The sequence below is a fragment of the Grammomys surdaster genome, unplaced genomic scaffold (assembly GCF_004785775.1).
Source record: "Grammomys surdaster isolate TR1022 unplaced genomic scaffold, NIH_TR_1.0 188, whole genome shotgun sequence".
Taxonomy (NCBI): domain Eukaryota; kingdom Metazoa; phylum Chordata; class Mammalia; order Rodentia; family Muridae; genus Grammomys; species Grammomys surdaster.
Genome location: NW_021604633.1, coordinates 12,574,852 through 12,599,050, shown reverse-complemented (window position 1 = coordinate 12,599,050; position 24,199 = coordinate 12,574,852). Strand labels below are relative to the sequence as shown.

At 36.6% G+C, this 24,199-nt stretch overlaps 1 protein-coding gene across 4 annotated transcripts in view; it reads right to left on the bottom strand.

Annotated features, from left to right (window-relative positions):
- Positions 1 to 24,199, bottom strand: part of Dgkb (diacylglycerol kinase beta) — a 644,882-nt gene that overhangs the window by 349,818 nt on the left and 270,865 nt on the right. For all 4 annotated transcript variants that reach the window (XM_028768913.1, XM_028768911.1, XM_028768912.1 and 1 more), the window contains 3 exons: positions 16,982 to 17,067; positions 15,246 to 15,335; positions 8,687 to 8,847 (listed from right to left, as the gene is read on the bottom strand). In XM_028768913.1, coding sequence (XP_028624746.1) covers positions 8,687 to 8,847; positions 15,246 to 15,335; positions 16,982 to 17,067 — 337 coding nt within the window. The remainder of the gene's footprint in view (positions 1 to 8,686; positions 8,848 to 15,245; positions 15,336 to 16,981; positions 17,068 to 24,199) is intronic.

Below are 24,199 nucleotides of genomic sequence, written 5' to 3'. Positions count from 1 at the left end.
ACACACACACACACACACACACACACACACACACACACACACACACAAATAACTACACAGAGAACTAGTTCCAAAGTTACTGTTGTGCTAAATGTAACCATTGAGTTCTTAGGCCTGTGGAACTGGTTTATGGGAGGAAAGTGAGACATTTCAGCTGCTTGCTACAAAAGCCCTAAAGTGTTGCAGCCAGAAATCAATGGACCATATAGCCAGGAACTTGAAAGATGAAAGTGCTGGTAAAAACATACAGCGAAAGCCTTGCCTGAGTGGTTTAAGAGTAGGGTACATATTCTATAGACACCTGACTTTGGGGCCATATGTATTTTATTCTGGTCAAAAATCAGGCTTCACTAGGCCAATGTCCTGAGAAATGGAGCAAAAATGAATACAGAATGAACAGATCTACTTCTTTAGCAAAAGAAATATCTAGAAGTATTTAAACCAGGCAGTAGCATGGTTGTTACTCTGCCCTCTTTTTCAAATCTGTAGTAGACAAGAGAGACAGCAGGAGAAACAGTAAAAAGCTTAGTAAAGTGTGAGATTTCCTGATGAAAATTTATATTTTATTATAAATTTTATTATAGCAAAGAAGAGTACAAAAACCAAAGCATCTGTAATTATGAAAGACCAAACTCATTCTCTACACTGGGACAATAGGAAAGATATCAGAGGGGAAAACCTATCCATTAAAGTTCCAACCTGTCAAATCTCAGATTTATGTGGTAGCAGGTAGCTTGACTTTAAAACATCACAAAGAGGCTCCCTGCTGAAAAATGAATGCCTAGGAAGATGATTTTTTGTACCATGAGCTACGAAGACATGCAAAATACTACAGCTCTAAGGCCAGGTTGGGGCAGGCTCCATTCAAGCTGGTGGCAGAACTTGTCAGCCATGTCTACATAGAGCTAATATTGCATGCATGAATGATACAGGATTGAAGGTACAACAGTCTTATTCCACTGTTTCAAGGAGATGATAATTCCAGGCATGATTGGGCTTCCTAGAAGGAGGCCAAAGGGAGCTACTCTCTGAAGCTGTGAAGATTAAAATTAAGTTCAATAGATACCCTAAAATATTAGAGAAGCCGTGACAATGGGATTTATACTGAGAAAAGCTGCAATTATGGAAAAAAGCCAGCAGAAGAGATAGGCTACAAGTGCCCCAGGAAGCAGGGCTGGAGTGGTTGTACTACCTTGCACTTTGGAGAATATATGATGATATTGTGAGTTCAACACCAGACAACTGAGTGCAGTATTTGATCTTTGCACAGCTGGTTATCATTCTTATTCTTATCTGATCTTTCCTTGCTGTGACTCCACTATCACTTTTTCTACATGTATCCTGTACTGTTGTTCATGTGAACTGTGTAATTTTTAATCTAGAACATCACAGTTAATAAATTGCAGTGAGTCTCAGAAAATGACTCTGAAGAGTTTTGGAATGGCTAAAGAGCAAGGTGGCTTGATGTTGGTCTGAGTGCATTCTATACTAGGAGATGATGGAGATCCCGCAGAGGCAAGGGTGGGGGGATTGTATGATTCAAAGAGATTACTTCAAGTGTCGAGATGACAAGGGATGAAGTTTTAATGGTTAATCTTTGCTGTAAATTTGACAAAATCTAAAATCACTTGTGGGAAAGGACTCCTGACATGCTTGTGTGGGGTTTTCTTTATTAGGTTTCCCTTGGGGATGCTTGTGAAGGAGTATGGAGATTGGATTAATTGAAGTGATAAGACCTGTCCAAGATGTGGGCATCATTATTTTATGTGCTGAGGCATCTGACTGAATAGAAAAGCAAAAGCAATCAGAAAACAAGAACTCATGACTTTCTGCTTCAAAACTGTATATGGAATATGACAAGAAACGTCAATTCCTGCTGCTGTGACTTGTGGTGTTGGATTGTTTGGTCAAGGCAAAAAAAAAAAAAATGTCCCTTCTCCCTTAAGTGACTTTTCTTTAGACAGTTTTGTCAAAGAAACAAGGCATATAAATATACATGAGAAATTTTTTGAAACATACTCTTCACAGTAATCTGTCATATAAGCTTAGGAGTCCATCAAATCAATAAAGGGAATGTAGTATGTTTATACAAGGATGTTTCAGTAGGATGTAAAGAATATTAAATAATAACATTTCCAGGAACGTGAAAACAACTGGGTATTATCGTATTGAGTAAATTACTCAGATTCTAGAAGACAATTATTGTCTACCTTTACTCATGTGTGTAAAGCATGATTCCTAGAATTTTCATAGCTATATAAAATTCCACATGTGAATGAAATAGAAGTGAAAATGTCTGTGGGAAGGAATATGAGCAGGAAGAGAAAGCAGGGTATGGGGGTGTGTGTTCAAAGTAATACTATACACAATGTAAATACCTTTATGAAACACAACACTACACTGTCTACAATAATATATCTCAATGGTTTTCTAGTCCTATACATATGAAATAGCTGCCATCATTCATAATATTAAGACTAGAAACCTTCAAAATATGCATTAATTCATTTGAGGGACCAATAACATGTCATATATGATTATATTGGACTACCTAGCAATAGAAAGAAAAAAGTGCATTAATACAACTTAAGCTAGTTGCATTCAGCTTCAAAATCAGGCAAAATGAATTCCCGTGCAGAAGATGATGTAACTCATGATGTCTTTCTTTTAAAACCTTGGTGAAATGTAAATATTAGAGGCAGGAGAGGATCTGTTAAAGCTTTGTTCTTGGAAAAGAATCCATAGCTGGGCACCAGAACTCTTATGTAGTTGATAAAATTGTATGGACTCAGGAAAAATTTCTTTAAATCATTAAGTGATTTAATATCCTTTAAACGGTTGAGTTCAATCATATATAAATTATTAACCCAGTAAGTTGCCAAACTTTGCATTTCTCATTTGAATGTAAATAGTAGGATTTCTTTTTTTTTATTTTTTCTCAAATCTTAATTCATTCACACAAGGGTTATAAACACAGAAAGGCAGGATGTGGGGAAGCGAATGACACTGGAGTGTGGGTGATCAGGAGGAATACAGATATCATCAGAACCAGGTATCAGCTGGGTGAAGGTTCAGAGGACAAGTCACTATGACTCTGCCTATGACTTGCTTGTTCTTATCTAAGTTGGTATTGTCTGCCAAGGCTATCTGTTTACAAGGACTGTGACTACTCAAGCTTGTAAATTTCCACAAAAGCTGCCTGTTTACATTAGCTTATAGCCATCTGTTTCGATGTTTTTCCACTGAGACCCAAGACTTGGTGTTAGTATACCTGTATGACAGGCCTATTGCTGATTTTAGGCCTATGGCTGATTTTAGGCCTTCAGTGGGTAAGCAGGGCTACCCCTGACATCTCCTCCCATCTCTAAGTATAGAAGGGCTGTGGCAATTCTAAACTTGCAAAGGCGGGGATAGAGGCCTGACCTCCAGTATTTGAAGGGGACCTTGTAATGGCTCTAGTCCCCCTGTCGATGTCCAGTGAGGCATGAGGGCCATACCCATCCCGATGTCTTTTTCTTGAAGAGGGGATGCTTTTGACATCAACCCCTATGCAGTCATGCTTGTCCCTCAGGGAACCCAGATAGATATTTTTATCTTTTATTTATATTCCCTTGCAGTGCTTAGCCTCGCAGCCTAAGCAAGAATTCAGATCGCCTGACAGAGGGGGTTCTGGGTGGTCCCTCTCTGCTTGGTCTAGGGACAGAAGTCCCCCCTTTTAGGTTGGGTGGAGATGGGTTTTGGAAACACCCTGTATAAAGTAACAACCTCATCTTGAGTCTCGTGTTCCTCCATAGCTAGCTAATGATAATGTATCTGAGTAGGTTTTGCTGCCAAATTATTTATCTGTTGTATTACAGAGTTAGTCCGCCTATTTGAGAGTCAGGGACCACCAGAAAAAAGCAAAAAGAACCCAAATAATGGTCCCAAGATGGGAGGAAATAGGTTTGACAACCTTGGAGAGGCTGAAAACCAATTCTTGTACCAGTCTTCATCTGTCTCTTTCTCTCTCTGATTTTTCTTAGGGCCTTCACTACCTGTTTCATGCTCTCTTTAACCCTCCTTGTCTTGTCTATGTAAAGGCAACCTTCTTCTTTAAGAGCTGTACACAGTCAAGAGATGTACACAGCCGTTTCTATTGTAATAGAGTAAATCAAGTCCAATAAGGATCTTTGCGATTTTAGGAGGTCTCTTCAGACGGCGAAACGAGGGATTTCTTCAGATTAGTGATGTCAATCTCTAGCTGTTTGATGTTCTTGTCAGTGGCCCTTCAAAGGTCTGAGTAGTGTAAGTTCGAAGGCCAGCATCTGGATTAGAACTTCCAACAGCAGATATCACGGGTGATTCATTTTTACCTGGGATACTGCCTGAGTTAAAGCTCCTGGGAGTCCCTCTTTCTCTCGGTTTTCTGGGGTTGGGTGCTAAGCTGCTGCCTGTGACCTGCTCTATGCTCGGGCCCAGATCAGAAGTAGCCCATAGTAGGATTTCTAAATAAGATCAAACATACTATATTTTTCTTGCAGATAATAACACCACAGTGTTATTATCAATTAAAATTTCACATTTATTTATGTCAATCTCTTAAGTTTTATATATGTGATCATATATACATATATATAATTTATATGTGTAATAGAAACAACAGTGTAAAGTTAAATTAATAGGCATACTGATGAGAAATTTAGTCAAGCTATATTTCATAGTAGTTTGACTATTGATATAAGAGAAGAAACTAATGCATTTTATAAAGTATTAGTGCATGTACCAGAGAAATGTTTACATGGAGTGGAATTAAATAAATAAGATATGATATTATCAATAACTTATTTTAATTTTGTAATTATTGGCTATAGATATACAAAATATGAACATTTTAAGGATTCTATTTTAAATAATTTTGACAAACACTAATTTTCTGTATGCATAGGACTTTAAGAGAAATGAAGTTACCCATTTCATTTATTAAGAACTTGACAATGGTAGCAGCTATTTCACAGATTATAGTTGGATATTATAATATTTGTACCATAGATGTAAAAATAAGATATATTTTCTTTTCTTATAAAGGACAACATTTATTTTTTTTTAATTTATTTTTTCTCAAATCGCAATTCATTCACACAGGGGTTATAAACACAGAAAGGCAGGATGAGGGGAAGGGAATGACACTGGAGTGTGGGTGTTCAGGGGGAATACAGATATCTTCAGAACCAGGTATCAGCTGGGTGAAGGTTCAGGGGACAAGTCACTATGACTCTGCCTATGACTTGCTTGTCCTTATCTAAGTTGGTATTGTCTGCTCAGGCTACCTATTTACAAGGTCTATGACTACTCAAGCTTGTAAATTTCCACAAAAGCTGCCTGTTTACATTAGCTTATAGCCATCTGTTTCGATGTTTTTCCACTGAGACCCAAGACTTGGTGTTAGTATACCTGTATGACAGGCCTATTGCTGATTTTAGGCCTATGGCTGATTTTAGGCCTTCAGTGGGTAAGCAGGGCTACCCCTTACATCTCCTCCCTTCTCTAAGTATAGAAGGGCTGTGGCAATTCTAAACTTGCAAAGGCGGGGATAGAGGCCTGACCTCCAGTACTTGAAGGGGACCTTGTAATGGCTCCAGTCCCCCTGTCGTTGTCCAGTGAGGCATGAGGGCCATACCCATCCCATTGAAAAGACAACACTTAATCGGGGCTGACTTACAGTTTTAGAAGTTCAGTCCATTACCATCATGGCTCGAAGCATAACACTGTAAAGGCAGACATGGTGCTCTACATCTTCATTCAAAGGAAGCCTGGAGCAGACCATAGCCCAGGCAGCTAGAAAGAGGGTCTGAAAACTCCCCCAGTAGTGATATACTTCCTCTAGCACCTACTGCAACAAGGCCACGTCTCCTAATCATGCCACTCCCTGAGCCAAGAATGTTCAAACGACCATATTCCACTCGCTGGCCTCTATATGTTTGTTGAAGCTTATGATCTTAGTGGGCCATACCTAGCCATAGAATAATGCAAAAGACATTTAGTACAACTTCAAAAGTCTCATAGTCTATAGCAGTCTATACAATGTTAAATGTCTAAAGTTTCAAAGTTTTTTCTCAGATTCATTCAATCATTTAGCTTATAAAATCAAAGGGGATGTGGAAGAGTGAGGTGGGGGTTGGGGTGGGGTTGGAAAGAAGGGTCAGGAGTGTACCCTCTCAGAGGCAAAGGAGATGTGGGATGGGGTGAAGTACTCTTGGAGGAGGAACAGGGAAGCTGGGAAACACTTGGAATATAAATAAATACAACTATTTAAAGAGACAGAGAAAGAGAGAGAGAGAGAGAGAGAGAGAGAGAGAGAGAGAGAGAGAGAGAGCGATCTCAGAAAAGCCCAGCACAGACTTCATCCTTTGGATTACTCCCAGAAAGAGCATTTTGATCAAGTGTAGCAAGCCTTGAGAGGAAAATAATTAAATACATAGTTCAAGTAATAAAGGGACACCAAAAAGTGAAATGGAACAGAATCTAGTGTTCAAGAAAAACAAAACAAAACATACAAATGAACAAACAAACAAAAACAACCCGGGCAGTGGTGGTGCACACCTTTAATCCCAGCACTTGGGAGGCAGAGGTAGTTGGATTTCTGAGTTCGAAGCCAGCCTGGTCTACAGAGTGAGTTCCAGGGCAGCCAGGACTATTCAGAGAAACCATGTCTCAAAACAAAAACAAAAACAAAACAAAAAAACAAAACAACCACCCAACCAGATTAAGGGAGTTGAGATCTCCGGATAAGATCCCACCCAAATAACCTTATTGTTGTGTATGCAGGTACACAAGGAATAGGCATGTCATGCTAGGTGTTATATTACCTGGTTATTATTTTCATTTGGATTTTTAATCTGGAATTAACTGCAATACAGAAATAAAGGGCACAATTGTGATCCATATCTTGATTCTAGAAGACACGGCCTTTTGACACAGATCTTTAGGAATAGTGGCCATGAAAAGCTCTGACTCAGAGCAACTTCTAGAGAATGAAAAGTATAAGTCCAGGGATGGTTTGTACATGTCTTTAATCCCAGCATTCAGGATACACAGTCATGTAGGTCTTTGAGTTCAAGATCAATCTACAGAGCAAGGTCCAGGATAGCCAAGCCTAGGCAATGAAGGTTATAAGAGAACAAGGATATAATAGAACCATGTTCCAGCACCAGTAAGCTGCAGAACTCCACAGTTTTGGCTATATAGCTCTGGCTTAAGAATCAAAAAAAGAAGGGACTATTGAGTCAATTCATGCCGGTTACTTAGAGCTAACAAATTAGCAGTGATTAAGAAGAGACCGGCATCAGTGAAGTAAAATCTTCTGGGAAGTGGTTTCTGAGAGTACAAGGAAACTGTTCCAGAAATAGCCGAGTTTGTACCTCATGCTGCAGCTAGAATAGGTAATGTATAAGAATCATCCAGGTGGTACTGGTTTTAAAGGCATAAAAGGGTCATGGAGAGCAGCTGAGCCTTGACACTGTGAGAGGCCATGGAAGGCTACTGGTGAAAGCACAGCATCATTTGCAGTTGACAGCCCAGGACTGAAAGGGTCATGCAAATGAGTTGAGGCTTGGCATCACCAAGGTATCCTATGAGAGACTCTTGGTGAAGTCTATTTTTCAGTGGTAGACTCCAGTGAACTGGAGATGCCAATGCTGTGGGACGATCACCAATAATGGCATCAGCACTGGAGGGGAGTCAATCAAATCCTAGAGTGCTATAGCAGTGCGCTGGAGAAATGACCCAAGCCCTTTGGAGGAGCCCCAAAGATCATGAGTGGATCCAGACACTGAAACAAGAAGCCGTAAAGTTGAAGGTGCTTTGGATACCCCAAGGTATTAGAGATGCCAGAGCCATCAGATACCTGCCAAGGAAAGCTACTGAGAGGGAATGGAACCAGCCAAGTCAAAGAATTGTGTTGTAGGCAACAAAGATGAAAGGAAATAGAAATCTGGAAAGACATCAGACAGAGATGCTGAGTTTGTAGTTTGCCCATCCTGTTTTCAGTCTTGCTTTGGTCCAGTATTTTCTCACTTTGAGGTATTAGAATGGTAATGTATATCCTGCAATATTGTAGGTATGTGATCTGCTTTTTTGCTTTTGATTTTATAAGACATTTTACACATTTTCATGAGTGCTTCTTATATTCAGCAATGTATACATATATTATCAATCATTCTAATCTCCATTTGGTAACAGAAGCAGTCAAGCAAGAAGTGATGGCTTTCCTTTGTATAAGTCATGAAATTTATGAGCTACTGATAGTATCCCTTTAAATGATTTTAAAGCCATACTATGCATCAGAACAGGCATTTCTAATGTCAGAGAGATAGGTCAGCATTTAAGAGAACTGGATGCTTTTCTAGGGGCCTCGGTTTAATTTGTAGTACCTCATCATGGCCCCAAACATCCGTAAGTACAGTTCACCCCAGGGTACAATATCTTCTTCTGCCTTCCTTAGGTACCAGGCACACAAGTGGTACACAGATACACAAAAAGACAGAAAACTTCTTCAACATAAATTATGTAAGTACATTTTGAAAGAAAAAAAGTATTTCCTAACAAAATGTTAACATAAATTGTATATTATCAGTAAAATTTCATAGATTAATACATTTCATTGAATATTTAAGACAAGGAAAAAATAAGATTTAGTGGCAAATCTTACCACGCCAATGGAAAAGTAGTTATTGATGATGCTGTAAGGCACGGGGTCTCCTTTCTCATCTTTGTCATTGGGAGTGACTTCAAACTTCCACCTGTCCAGCATGATTTCTGTGCTGCTTTCAATGTCTTTTAGGATCTTCATAAGATTTTCACCTTCATAACCTAACGAAAAAATGTTAGGAAATAGGAAAATGTTAGGAAAATAGGAAGACAGCATATAAACCGATTAATGAGAGTTACACTTATATGTTTTTGCTTTTTAATATGACTTATTCTCAAGCCAATGAGTGCATTTTAATGCTAAGTTTAATGTAAATTAAGAATAAACAACTTGTGGCAAGATGTGCTTAGTTTTCAGTTGCAACAAATATTTCTTCTTTTTTTTTGTCGTATAAATCCTCAGTTTGCCCAACAGTCAAAAACATTTTTGTATCACTATATTAAAATGTGATTAATTTTAATTTGCAATTCTACACTTTAGACGCACCCTTATATAACAGAATGCCACATTCAACCTTATTGCTGAAATCGCAAACTGTGTTGTCATGTTACACTTTCTCCCTGTGCCTTTTCTTCATGTTTTCTTCTAGTAACGAAGAGAAACATTAAGAAAATAAACTGTTCATTTTGGGCAGATTTTATTCTATTTCATAATTTATTTACTCTTAGTGCACCCATGCTTTCTGTTAGCTGGTTGTTAAGGTTTCAGCGTGGTTACAACTCAGAGAACACTTCTTTTGGAAGCCACCTATCAACAAAAAGCATCAGATGCCTGACTTTTGTAGTCTTCAGCCGCTGTGCTCAGAGCTACTCCTTCATAGAAGAAGTACAAGCTCATTCATACAAGTTTATTTGTTCATTTGTTTATGTGTTTGTTCTTATCACTAAGGCTTCCCTTGCTAAGATGCTAAATCCATGCTTTAATGAATTAGCTCTGGATGGTCAGTGTGCATTCCCCCAAGTTGATTTGATATTATATTTTCTTACATTTACCCATGAGTGTTTGCCATCCATCCAGTTAAGACTGTAGACTAACCCTGGAGATGTTATTGTGCTTGTTTCTTAACTTCCCTCCATATTACCTTACTCACCTCCCCAATATCATATTTGCTCTGAGGAGTAAATAAGATGATGAATAAGCAGTTCTTAGTATATGAATCTTAAACATATGGAATAGAATATTCACAACCTAATACTAGTGATCATGTCAAAAGTTACATTTTTGAGCAGACAAAAGCAATCCATACATATTTAGACAGTGGTACAACATAGGGTAATAGCTGAGGTAAACCAAGCTAAGGTCCCTAGGCTATGGGGTTCCACACTCAGAAACTGGTGATGAGGGATTTGGCAGGAATACACATCAGGTAAAACAAGAAAACAGGTCATAAAATATGTAATAGAATCTATAAAAGGAGAGAAGCTTAGGTCTCCAGGGTACAAGGAGTCCAACAACATGCAGTAGAACCAGCAGATTGGGGAAGAATAACAGACTTGTCCCAGAGTAAAACACTCAGTCTCACACTTTTAACACCAGAGAAGATGTGGATCTAAGAAAGAACCTGGAGTTGACACAAGGAAAGGTACTTGGCACATAGCTCCCACAACATATTGTGAAAACTGTGTGATGGGGAAGAGTTTGGAGAGGATCCTGAGTTATCTGTCCAGGTGCACAGACTTCTAGAATAGTAGTGTCAGGTTCAAATTGTGACAGAGCTGCCCAAGGATTGGTTGTATAAGCACAGAGATTGTATAGGAAAAAATATTGGAGAATGAAAATAAGATGTAGGTCAGGATATGTCATTGGTTAATTTGAAAATAAATGAACAGATTACACAAGAATTTGGGGTAAGAAAAGTCCAATTTTTTAATTAAATCATAGAATGGCAAAAGGAATACTATATCAAAGGCATAGGAAATATTTTAAGTAAAATAAGAACATTTTTCAAACATAGAGAAATAGATGTCCATAGAGGTTCAAGAAGCATATATAAAATAAAATGGGACTAGAAATGAAACTACCCATAAGATTTTATATTAAAACACTAAAAACATCAAAGAAAAAACTATTTTAAAAGGTATTTAAAACTGCAAAATGTAATGGTAAGTCACTTTTTAATGTAGTTCTATAGAGTAATATCTAATTAAGCAACAGAAACTTTTAAAGACAGAAGGAATAGAAGAATATTTTTCCTTCTGACATACTAAAATTTCCAAGCTAGAGAATTATACCCAACAAAACTATCTACTAATTTGTGGCTTTACATCTAGTAATAATTTACTGAAAAGATGAAATTTGATAAAATCTTACCCAAATTGATGGCAAGAAAGTTTACAAATAATGAAATTAGAAGGGAAAATAGATATGATACCAAAGATGCCAGTAAACATTGGATGATTCTAAAGCAAAACCTTAAAAATTTTTTCTCTATAAAATGAATAATGTAATGATATGAATGAATTCGTGGATGAATATGACAAATCAAAATTAAACCATTATAAATAATCTGAAGAGATCTATAAATAATGATGATATTGAAATAGTCCTGGAAACTCTAACACTCACACATACACACATGCACACACACGAGGCACACATACACCTGATGGAGAAGACACAGAGGACAGAGAGACATAGAAAAATAGAGAGTCAGAGAAAAGTCTAATAAAATAAAAGTTAATAAAATACCTGAGAATAACGCTAGTCAACAAAATAAGATAAAATAATAAAAGTAAAGTAAAGTTGAGGCTTGTTGTGTAGGAAGGAATTTATGCTTAATGTAGACACAGCATAAATCCATAACTTTGAAGGTCATGGCCCAAGAAACTTATTACTAATCAGACATGGCACATTACCTTTAAAACAGAACAGTGAAGGGAGAAGGTTTAGGTAGAGAGGTATTATGGGAAGGAATAAATGTGGAAGCTGAGAAAAGAGTTAGCCAAAATAACGGTGTATGAAGAATCCATACAGAGACACACATTTTTACAATTTCATTTAAAATACAAAATTAGAGCGATAGTTAAACATGTATCACATGAAATAATAGAGGAGATCACACTAGAGGTTTAAATAGGGATGGGGCAAATGAGACAGTGAAGGGAAGGATAGAGGGTAAATTATGCAAAGTTAGGGATATATAAAATAGCACATGGAAATCTACTGGTTTGTATATAAATTAAAGTATCTTTAGTAAAACTCTATCAATCAATCAATCAATCAATCAGTAAATCAATCAATCAATCAATCAATCAATCAATAAATTAAGTTTGAATGGAAATTCTTACACTGGTATGCAATGCTATTCCCAAAAGACATGACTTACAAAATTAATGTCTCACTTCTGGGAGTGGGATATCTCCTCACAGTTACTGTTCAAGCAAGTCTCAGCTGTTCTCCAAACAGCATACACTATTGATAATTGTTGTCAGTTGCCTGACATAATTAATAAACTTATGGTATGAACACACACTGTTGAAAACAACACATTTTTGGATTACTAGACCTAAAGAAATGAATTTTGAACTGACACAGAACAATATCATCACTTCTGGATCATTGTTTTCATGCCAGAGGGTTCTGTGCAAGACAGATGGAGAAAAGGAAAAGACTCTGTGTTCTTCTGGGCCCTACATGCTATAATACTGACCTTCCTGGCATGCTGTACTCACTGATGCAGAACCAGAACTGTCATGGGGGCAACAAACCGCTTTCTGGTTAAATTGGAGGCTTGTATAGGAGGGAATTCATGCTTAATATGGTAGACACAATAAAAATCCATAACTGGAAAGGTCTTGGCCCAGGAGACTTTTTACTGTTGCTTTGCTAAACAGACATGGAAAACTGTCTTTAAAGTCTTTACTTGTAGTTTGATGCTTTCCTCACCTTGGTCAACAACGCTTTGTTTTGCCCTGGACTCTGGTTAAGGCAGAGACTCATGCCAGTTCAGAGCACTGAGAACAGGTACAGCAATGAAATATTTATATTTATTTTCTCCTCCCTCAGGGTACAGGAAACATCATGAGAGAATGGTAAAAAGAACTAGAAAGCAGGAGGACAGTATAGTGGTGTGAATCTTAATGAAGGTTCAAGCTCCTTCATCTCTAACCCTAATATCCATCACCTAAGAACTGAGCTCTTGGAAAATTCCATCAGGCTTCTTTTTGTTTTGCTTTGTTTTAACATTTAAGAAATACTTTATTATTTATTGGTTATTTTATTTATTAACATTTCAAATGCTGTCGCCATTCCCTGTGTTTCCTTCTCAAATCCTCCATCCCATCCCCCTCCGCTTTGCCTCTATGAGTGTGTTCCCCCACCTACCTGCCCCCTCCTATCCCTCTGCCCTGGCATTCCCTTACACTAGGTATCATGCCTCCACAGGACCAAGGGCATCTTGTCCCACTAATGCCTGACAAGACCATCCTCAGTTACATATGTAGCTGGAACCATGGGTCCCTCCATATGTACTCTTTGGTTGGTAGTTTAGTCCCTGGAAGCTCTGAAGCATCTGTTTGGTTGATGTTCTTACTATCGGGTTGCAAACCCCTTCAGCTCCTTCAGTCCTTTCTCTAACACCCTGCCCAACCACGGGTTCCTTCAATCACATCTCCTCGTACCTTCCCCTAACTCTTTTAGTCATTTTAACACTAGAAACTGTCTCCTTCCTCAAAGCCAAGCACCTGTCAAAATGAGAACTCCTTAGGAAGGCCTTATTGACCATGCAGCTAATGGGAGTACTTTTGTATAATTCATCCTTCCATAGCACCAAGCTTTGTTGATTGTACATGTATATCATTCTCCACAGATTTACAGCCCACATGATTTAAAGAAGATTTAATCTCTAAAAGGATAAGACCCAGTAATTTATTTCCACTCTGCTGGACCAGAATATAGTAAGCACTTTGAGAATTCATCTCTAATCTGATCTTTGACTTATGATGTAACCCCTATTTCATCCATCAATGATATCATGTATGTGGTTTTATATGAATCTAACCTAAATAAATATAGACTTCTTTATTCAATTTGAGATATAATTCACTTGATCATTTAAAAACAAATAATAATAAATTAAATTTTCAAAGATCAAAAGCATTTTTAAATCATTAAGTGCACACAGCAGACTATGTATGACTATATTCATTGTATGTCACACTGATCACTTTCTTCTTTTTAATCAATACACAGGTAAGATCACTGGTGAACAGAAGCATCTCGTAATGAGTGTATCTTTATCTTTGACAGTCATATGGTATTTTACCTATTATTAATAATATCCTTTTACTATAATATACATGTGAAAAAGTCAAGTAGAATATGTGGTATTTTTATTTTAGCTTCTAATTCTGTTTATATTTTGTTTACAACCAAATGAATAGACATATATGCAACAAAAATTCTCAACTTTGTTCTGCATTACAGTTATTTGGAAGTTTTAATTTTCATTTTTAATTTTTTTCAAATGACCTATAGTCTTCCTGAGTTCCATCCCAAGGGATTTCCATTCAGCAAATGGAGGGTAGGGTCAACCATTTTATTTTTAACAAGCTCCCTAAGGGCTTCTGAGTCACAGTGTCTTTGAAGACTGTTTCAAATATCTCAAAATGTGTATCGATATGAAAATATTTAGAATTTAATGATTGTTTCTTTAGTACAATCTACAATTGTCTGGTAATCTGTGGGTAGCTGTCATGACTCAGCAAAGTATTTTCAAGTCTACCCTGAATGATTGTCTCCATATGCACTCTGCTCTATCCACTGTCCCTCTGTAAGTTGCATAAGACAAGCTCCTTACCACTTCTGAGTCCTTGGACACTGAACATGGTTCCCTCTGCTCGTGAAGTCTACGCCAGGATGATGTGACCATTAGTGTTCCCCTCCATGTGAGTGAGGTCTTTTCTTTACTGGGATCAATTCACTTGTTATCAGAAAGTCTTAAGTATTGCACCTGACTTAATATACAACCAGAATTTCTATTACTTGTCCTTCCTTTTCTCACTATTATACAAAAGTATGGAGCACGATGGTTATAATAATGTTAAATCCAAATAACACTACTTAGTGTATTCATTCTTGGAAAAGTAACACATCTATGTTTACTTTTCCAGTTTTAGTTTTTAAAATTTTATCACATTGGTCATAATTTCAGTGTAGGATATAGCTTTTGTCCAATATCTACTTATAACCCTTGAACATGCTCCATTTTAGGCTGCAATAACCACTATCTACTTTGTATACTAGAAGATAATAGGAAATTAACAATCTGAATATTGCCTTAGAGTTCTAAATATGTGCCTTATTTTCTAAGCAAGAAAAGACCAAACTGGAGACATTTTGAAAACTTGCACCCCACTAAGATCAAGTTTTAATATTTAATTAAAGACTGTCACCGAGTCTAAACTTCTTAACCAACCAATCCCTTCAAACTTTTGATTATTTTTAAGACACTTAGTAAGCATAAAATGCTTCTTACATTACTATAGCCATATGATAACCATTGAGCAGTATTAAAGGTATTCTCCTGCTTTTCAGATGAATTCTATTGCAGCCAGCTTACCTCCACCCCACCGCAGGCATCTTGCTAGGTCATTGCCAGTCCCAAGAGGCAGGATAGCAACTGGAGGGTGCTTGACTACATTGGCCTTTTCTGTGTAATGAGAAAAGGAAACAATATTTTAAGCCAAACACATCAATATTAGCAAGCAAACAAACAAATGTGCATTAAATAATTTCACAAAGTACATTTAAACATCCACAAGTTAAATTTTATAAATATAGTTACAAATGACAGTGTTTTTATGTTGTGCTAACTGATGTATTAGATAAATATCATTCTTTAGGCAGTAATAAGTTCTTTATAGTTCATACATCAGGAAAAATAAATAAATATCTTGAGTTTACTCAGAATCATGCCTTGTATGTATGTTCATGAATGTTTGTGGTGTGTGTCTTTGCAGTGTGTATGTTTGCCTCTATTTTGTTCTTATTAAAATCCTGATGGAGGAAGGTACATGAAGCATAGAATGCATATCATCAGGTAAATAAGTAGGTTCCTACATAAATTTCTTTTGCCACACCAACTCCATAGACAGTTTAACACATCTGAGAACAGTTGAACTCTGAAAATGAATGAATGTTAGTAACTCTGTTTAAGTGTTCATATCCATAGTATTTCAATATTTCAAAGCAAATGAACAAAGTGATCCAGTTGGATGACCCAAGAAGTTCACATTTGTTTCCTTATTATTTATTTAGCTTTAGCTTTATATCATAAAGTTTTTTAGGTTCCAAACAGTCTAGATCTGTCACCAAAGTTCCATATGCTTTTACTTGAATCATCATACATCATGAAAGAATCTCAAACATACATATATATATATATATATATATATATATATTTATCTATCTATATATTTCTCTTTCTTCCTTAAGCTAAAAATATCAGTGTGTGGGTATGTGTATGTTTGTGTGTGTGTGTGTGATTTTGTATGTGTATATGAACTTATATGTGCAGAAATCAGATGATGAGACAACTTATGGATACCAGTGCAATACCATTAAAGTTGGGACACACAACTAGCCAAAAATTACCTGTCTTCACTTTAACATCCTTATCCATGTTTCAGCACTTATATATTACAGCTCAGTAATTTTTATAATTCTTGAATTTTAGCTTTTTCATAGGAATCATTTATAAATATTTTAAGTCTTTTATTAGGATACCAATAATGGAATTTTCAATGGCTATTTTCATAAACTAGTGGTAGACTAACATTAGATTAATAAGAAAAGTGTTGATGAGAACATGTACTTTGTTTGACTAATGGCACATAGGCAACTGGGGAGGGGAGCCCAGCCTGGGAATAGTGCCTGCCACTCCCACCATGACATTTTCAATTTGAAATGTTTTTCAGTGCTAACAAGACAGAATGTTCTGATCTTCATTTCTTTAAAAGAAAAAAAAGAAAGAAATTCTGTCAATTTGTTTGAATTAATACTTATTTTGAAAGGACCTCTATCAAATAAAAATTACACAATTCAGGGACTAAAAAATTTTTAAAGTAAATATTTGTTTAAAATGTACCAGCTTTTAAATACCAATTCATCATACTTTTTAAAGCATTAATAAGTTCCAGCAAGGGGTATGTTTGAAAAAAACACAAAATATTCAGAATTCATCAATGTTTCATTACTTGTAGATACTTGAGAGACAAAAAAAAAAAAGACAGAACAAGAGCAGAAGATAAGGTTACTAGGCTCATGCAAGCCACATTAAACACAGGTCTTCATTACCTATGCAATCCAAAATCCAGCCCACAGTCCCATCTCCACCGCATGCTAACACTCTGAAGTCAGGGACATCGCGAAAAAAGTGTAACCTGAAAAATAAGTATTTTATGGCACATGTTTTACATTTAGGAGAACTTTCTCATTTTTTTCTTTTTACCCCATTCTCTAATAAATTGTATATTTACCTTTTAAAATGTTTGTGTTAAATTTTCATTAATATCTTAAATATCATTGAAATGTATTTTTGTGTAATATATATTGTTTTATATATATATACACACATATATATATATATATCTTAAATTTATATATTCCAGGTTTTGTAAAGAACATAATTTTTACAAACAGCCAAATTAAAAATACTTAGTATTAAATTAAATGTTCATTTTTGACATACATCCAGATGTAATGAAAGCATACATAACATACACTAGAATAGGCTGTATAATTTCTTTAACAAATATTGTCAATCAGCCATTGTTTTGAAAAAAATTTAGATATGATTACCATGTCAGTCAATATAATGTGTTCAACACTTTTCATTCTCCACTTCACAGAAAAACTGTACAGCCTGCAATTAGGATTCTAGCTTTCAGAATTTCCTTATGACTTTCAATCTGCCAATACAGAAGCCAAACTTCACCTTGTCATTTGACCTGGTGAACAGTGTTCATTACCCATGAGTGCTCCAGCTTAATTGCTGGGTCAGATGTGCTAAATACCCACTGTTCCTGCTGCAACTGCATGCAGTGTGCTCATTAACACAACCTACCTCTAGGAAGTCACAAAGGCAAGTAATGTATCCAGATATATATCCTTACATGATTTTGTTGCACATAAAGAATAAAGAATAGAAGCAGAGCAAAAGCTAGTTCCCCCTCCTCTTTCTCCCACACATCACTATTGGAAATATTATGCCCTGGAACCATCCAAGTCATTTTTCTGTATATAGACACATTGATATTCACATACAAATAGCCATCTAGAACACTCCATTAGGTAGCTTATATAGTTTATTTACTTTAGAATTTTATTTATGAGAAAGGGAGAAGGAGTGGGAGAGAAAGAAGAGACAGACAGGGAGTGACATAAAGAGACAGAGAGACTACATTTTGTTGATGGTAGAGGAGGCTAGAAAAGCTAGGGGTACTATTAGACACAGTATGAACAGAATAATATGAAAGCTGAGAACCAAACTCTGTTCCCCTAAAAGGGCAGCAGGTACACTTAAATCACTGAGCCATCTCCTCACCCCTACTATGTTCATTTTAAAAACAAGGTTTTCGTTTTCTTAAACTTATTTTAACAAAACTAAAGGTTTGCATAAATTTATTTTAAATACTATAGCTCAATATCAGAATTTCTGAAAGATGAGTTGTATTCTCACTACTGTCAGGTATATAGGATTCTCTATGAACTTCTTTATGAAAATCGTTATGGATTTTATATGGAACCATGCTGTATGGTGGTTGTCACATTAGATATGAATGAATGGACTCCAACATTAAATAATTTGCTTGTATGACCTTTTATACTATGCCTGGTATTTCATCATTATAGGCTGGAGAACTGGCTCAGTGGAGACATTACTTCCTTAGCATGTGTGATGTGCTGAGTTCATTCCTCAGTAACATGAATTTAAAAACCCAAGTTATTTACTATTTAAAAATTACTATTCTGGTTACTATCTGAATCATATTTGTGTGAAAATCTGCATGTGTGTGAGGCTACTTTAGGATACAATGTACTCTACTTTGTACATTTCACTTATTGTTTTGATGAGTCATTTCCCAGAGTCAATGAGAGTGTCCAATTTCTTGAATCCCTTGAACAGTAAATACATTTTGATATTTCAACATGACTTCAAGAGAATAAACACCAGTTTGACTCTGTGTGTGTGTGTGTGTGTGTGTGTGTGTGTGTGTAATCTAATGTCTCTGTTTAGAACATAGTTGAGCATCTCCATAGTGTTTTTTTTGTGATATGTGACATTTTCTATGAACAATATAATCCCAACCTTGAAATATCTTCAACTGAGTATTTGCTAATGTTATTTAATAATCATTTACATATTATGAGTGATAATTTTCATTTAAATTAAATTCCTTTAAGTAGCATTTTTCAGATCTATGTTAACAGTATACAGTTATATTAAAAAATGCATAAAATTTAACTGAATCCACAATCTCTTAGTAAAATCTATGAATATTTAGCAAGTAACTTTCAGTTATTTGCTTGGATATTATGATGTATATCTTTATCCTCTATTACATATGTCACAAATATTTTCTTCCATTCTTACACTGTTTGTTATTTTTGTGCTATGTAAAATGATAAAATTGCCTAGGTACCAACCTCACATTTTAGCAGAACTTGTCTGACAAAATTCCTCACAAACACAATTAGCGTATTTGAATACTGGGATGCCATGTGTAGGCTTGAATCCGTATTCTACACCATTTCCTCCATAGCACTGGTATTAATTTTCATCAGTGTTGTTGCTCTAGAACTTCCTATGTGTAAGTGTCTTTTACTTTCTTTATTTCTACTGATGAAGGAATTTTCCATTATGCAAATATGTTTTTCAAGTGCATTTAACAGGCACTAGGCTGGTTGATTTGTGTTATTATAAAGATGCTTTTATCAGTGTTTCATAATATTACAAGCATTTTATTCTTGTGGATTGTTATACTTTCTTAATTTGTATTGATTTTACTCATTTATTTTGTATTTTCAGAAACATTTTATGAATTGAAGATTCTTCTTTATTCAAATAAACATTGATATGAATATTAGCAAAAGAAGAAGTAGAAGGAAGAGGAGGAGGAGGAGGAGGAGGAGGAGGAGGGGGAGAAGCTTGAAATACCCATGATACAACTCATAGATCATGTGAAACCTAAGAAGAAGGAAGACCAAAGTGTGGATACTTCAGCCCTACTCAGAAGAGGAAAGAAAATAATCACAGAAGGTAGAGGGAGGGAGGAATCTGGGAGGGAGAGAGGATGGGGAGGAGAAAGGGGGCAGGAACAGGTGTGGGGGGAGACAGAAGAGAAGTACAGAGGGTCAGGAAATTGAACGGAGGTGTTTAGCAGATGGGGAACTGTGGGTAGCCACTAGAAAGTCCCAGATGCCAGAGACCCAGGAGGTTCCAAGAACACAACAGGAATGACATTATCCAAAATACCCAACAAATGGAAGAGCGAACCTATGGAGACCATATCCAGAGGTAAGGCACAGCCCCTGTTTGAGGGATAGGGCCCATCGCAAAGATATTAATCCTGAATTGCTCCTGTTGAAGGAAATGCAGGGACAAAGAGTGGAACAGAGACTGAAGGAAAGGACATCCAGAGATTTGCCCACCTAGAGATCCATTCCATTTGCAGACACCAAACTCAGACGCTATTGATGCCAAGAAGCACTTCCTGACAAGAACCTGATCTATCTGTCCCCTGAGAGGCTCTGCCAGAGCTTGACCAATATAGATGAAGATGCATGCAGCCAAACATCGGACTAAGCTCTAGGACTCCAGTGGAGGAGTTAGGGGAAGGACTGGAGGATCCAAATGGGTTTGCAACCTCACAGGAAGAACAACAATATAAACCAATCATATCCCCCAGAACTCCCAGGGACAAAACCACCATCCATAAAATACACATGGAAGGAACCATGACTCCAGCTGCATAAGTAGCCGAAAATTACCTTATCCTGAATCAGTGGGAGAGGGGCCCCCTGATCCTGTGGAGGCTCATTGACTCAGCATAGGAGAATAGGGTGCTGAGTTGGGAGGGTGTAGGTGGAGGAGCACCCTTATAGAAGCAGGGGGGACAATGGAGGGGATATGGGGTTTAACTGGGAAGGGAAATAACATTTGAAATGTAAATAAATAAAATAACTAATAAAATAAAATATTGAAAAATGTGCTTTGTAATTGTTTGTAACTCAAGCTTTTTCCAGTTACAGTTCTGTAGCAGGTCATGGCCCTCATCTGTATTTCTGAACACTTTTAGAGGCTAAATGACTTTCAAAGCATGCCAGCATAAGCAGGTATTCCAAGGCTGACTGCAGTGATGTCTAACCAAACAAACTCACCACTGTTCTTCTACTCGATGGTGCTGTGTCATCTGCAGTTTAGGATAGGTCTCTTAAAATTGTTGCCCTTAGTTCTCTAGCCCCTAGCCTAAAAATAGTCACTTTCAAAAGATATCTTAAGTAGTTATAAATATAAGTGTATATTAAGGACTGAGTAACTGATATTAAATAAAAGCTCTAGATGATTGTTTTTACTGTGCTGCATTCAAATTTGTAGTGAATTAGGATTTGTTTTGCTTTGTTGTGATTTCAGGGAATAAAATGGCAATTCAGATAAACAGAATTATATAAGAGTAGGATGCAAGATAATTGAGGCAGACAGGACATCTGTGATATTTAATCATATAACGTATGTGTATCTGAAAGGGTAGAGACTCCTCTCTTCATTTCTCCATTTCTAAAAGTTCAGAAGTTTGGCCTTTTTACTTGAGATGGAGAAGGAAAGAGTCTCTTGTGACCCTAAAGGTGGTTTCGTCTATAGGCTGGAAACATAGTGAAACATCAAAGCAAAGAGGAATGGTGTAAGCCTTCTTTCTCATAGTAAAACCTGATTGTCTGTCACAGTAGAATTAGCAAAGGCCTGGAATCTTAGTTTGCTGACAAGGAGTCTGCCTGTGAGGCTGGACAGATTGGTAGCTTGGTATTTTCGCAAGCGTTTGCTCAGTCACCAGTGTTCTCCATCTGCTTCCAGGATATAATCCCACTGCCTGTCTCTGGTGATGGAGGCTCTGGGATATTGCAGCGGCTCCTAGAGAACAGAACTACTCAAGGGATCACTCATTTTTCAAGCAGGGACCTAAAGAAATGTTCAGTGTCCTTAGTCATCAGGGAAATGCAAATCAAAACAACTCTGAGATTCCATCTCACACCAGTCAGAATGGCTAAGATTAAGAACTCAGGTGATAGTAGATGATAGTAGATAGGGACATGCTTTGGTTAAATTGGGTTTAAGTTAAACTCAGATTAAGAAAGACAATCTTTGCTTTAGTAATTTGCCCAAGAGCATGTTCTTTAGTAGTTACAATATATTAAAAATGCCAAATCAAAAAAAATTTCTAAAAGATACACAAAACAATTTTTCCAGTTTTTTAAAATTACCTTAGAAAAATTTATCTTAATTTTCCAATTAAAACCATAGATAAATAATTGTTTTCCAAGTTCAGAATTTCTAATCCTAATTAGTAACAAAAGAAGGATTAATCCACTCAGGTCAGTTTGGTAGATCTGCACAAATTCATAGTTTCATACTAAAATTTTTATGGTTAATAAATATGTCAAGACTTTATTCTGTAGCTATCAGATTTTGAAAGGAAATAAATTTAGACTTTCATAGACAAAGATATAAACTTACTTCTCCAGGGTCAATTAATAAAAACTGTGTATATATTTCCTAAAAAGAAAGTTAATCAAACTTGTTATGGGTTTTCAATACTATGTTTAGTGCTGTATCTATACAAGTCTATGATTGTATTATAGAAACTCCAGTACTTAAAGGTATTAAAGGGTATTTAAGCATCATTGGTTTACAAATATATAAGAGATCTATTTTGATTTGGAAATGACTCTAAAAACTATAACATAATGGGTATGAATGGATTTCTGGATTATAACTGTATGCTGGAAAGATACAATTCTTGTCTTCAAATATTTTATTGGATTTACTGAAAGCAGAAAAAAGTTATAAACAATGTAGATTTCTTTGAAAATAGTTAAGGTACATTACGTAGAGATGAAAGATGTCTTAATAGAAGAGGACATATCATAATTGAGTGGTGAAGTTTGTGTAAACGGTAATTAGTTGGCAAAATGAGGAACTATGAGGTAAAATGATTAACAGGTTATTACATAAGACTTAGGGTTTATGGTTCAGGAATAAATAATACATTGAAAAGAAACAAAGGTAAATAAAGATGCTCAGAATAATCTAGTGAAAATCAAGAAATGCTGGAATGTTGATGACTACATGATCAGAAAATGAATTATTTGTGCACATGTATGCTCAAATATTACACACAACCTGATAAACTCACACTTATTTTAAATAATTAATGACTAATTGCTTGTTTTTATATGGATGTCACCTTTGTGAACTCTTCAACAAACTCCCAGTATTTTTAAATCTACACAAACATCACTTTAGAAAGAATAATGTTCTCCCATCCAAGTACTAACCAGACCTGACTGCAAGATGGTGCAACCACTTTGGAAATCAGTGTGGCGGTTCCTCAGAAAATTGGACATAGCATTACCTGAGGATCCAGCTATACCACTCCTAGGCATATACCCAGAAGATGCTCGAACATATAACAAGGACATATGCTCAACTATGTTCATAGCAGCCTTATTTATAATAGCCAGGAGCTGGAAAGAACCCAGATGTCCCTCAACTGAGGAATGGATTAAAAAACTGTGGTATATTTACACAATGGAGTATTACTCAGCTATTAAAAACAATGAATTCGAGAGGTCCCTAGGTAAATGAATGGAACTAGAAATTATCATCTTGAGTGAAGTAAGCCAATCACAAAAGAACACACATGGTATTCACTCATTGATTATTGGATATTAGCCCAGAACCTTGAAATGCCCAAGACGCAACGCACAGGCCACATGAAGCTCATAAAAAAGGAAGACCAAGTGGGGGTGATTCAGTTCTTCTTAGAAGGAGCAACAAAATACTCAAGGGAGCAAATATGGAGACAAAGTGAGGGACAGAAACTGAAGGAGGGGCCATTTGAAGACCTTTCCACCTGAGTATCCATCCCATGTGCAGTCACCAAAGGTAGATGCTGATGTGGAAGTCAGGAAGTCCATGCAGATAAGGGCCTGATATGGATGTCTCCTCAGAGGTCTTCAAGAGTCTGACATATTCAGAGGCAGATGCTCACAACTAGCCATTGAACTGATCATGAGGTTCTCAATGGAGGAGTTAGAGTGAGGACTGAAGGAGCTGAAAGGGTTTGTGGCACCATGAGGAGAGCAACAATACCAACCAACCACAGCTCCCAGGGTCCTAACCACCAGCCTGGGAGCACTTATGGAGGGATCCAAGGCTTCAGCTGAATATGTAAGAGTGGAGGGCCCTGCCGGGCACAGGTGGAAGAAGAGATCCTTGACCTCATGAAGGCTGGA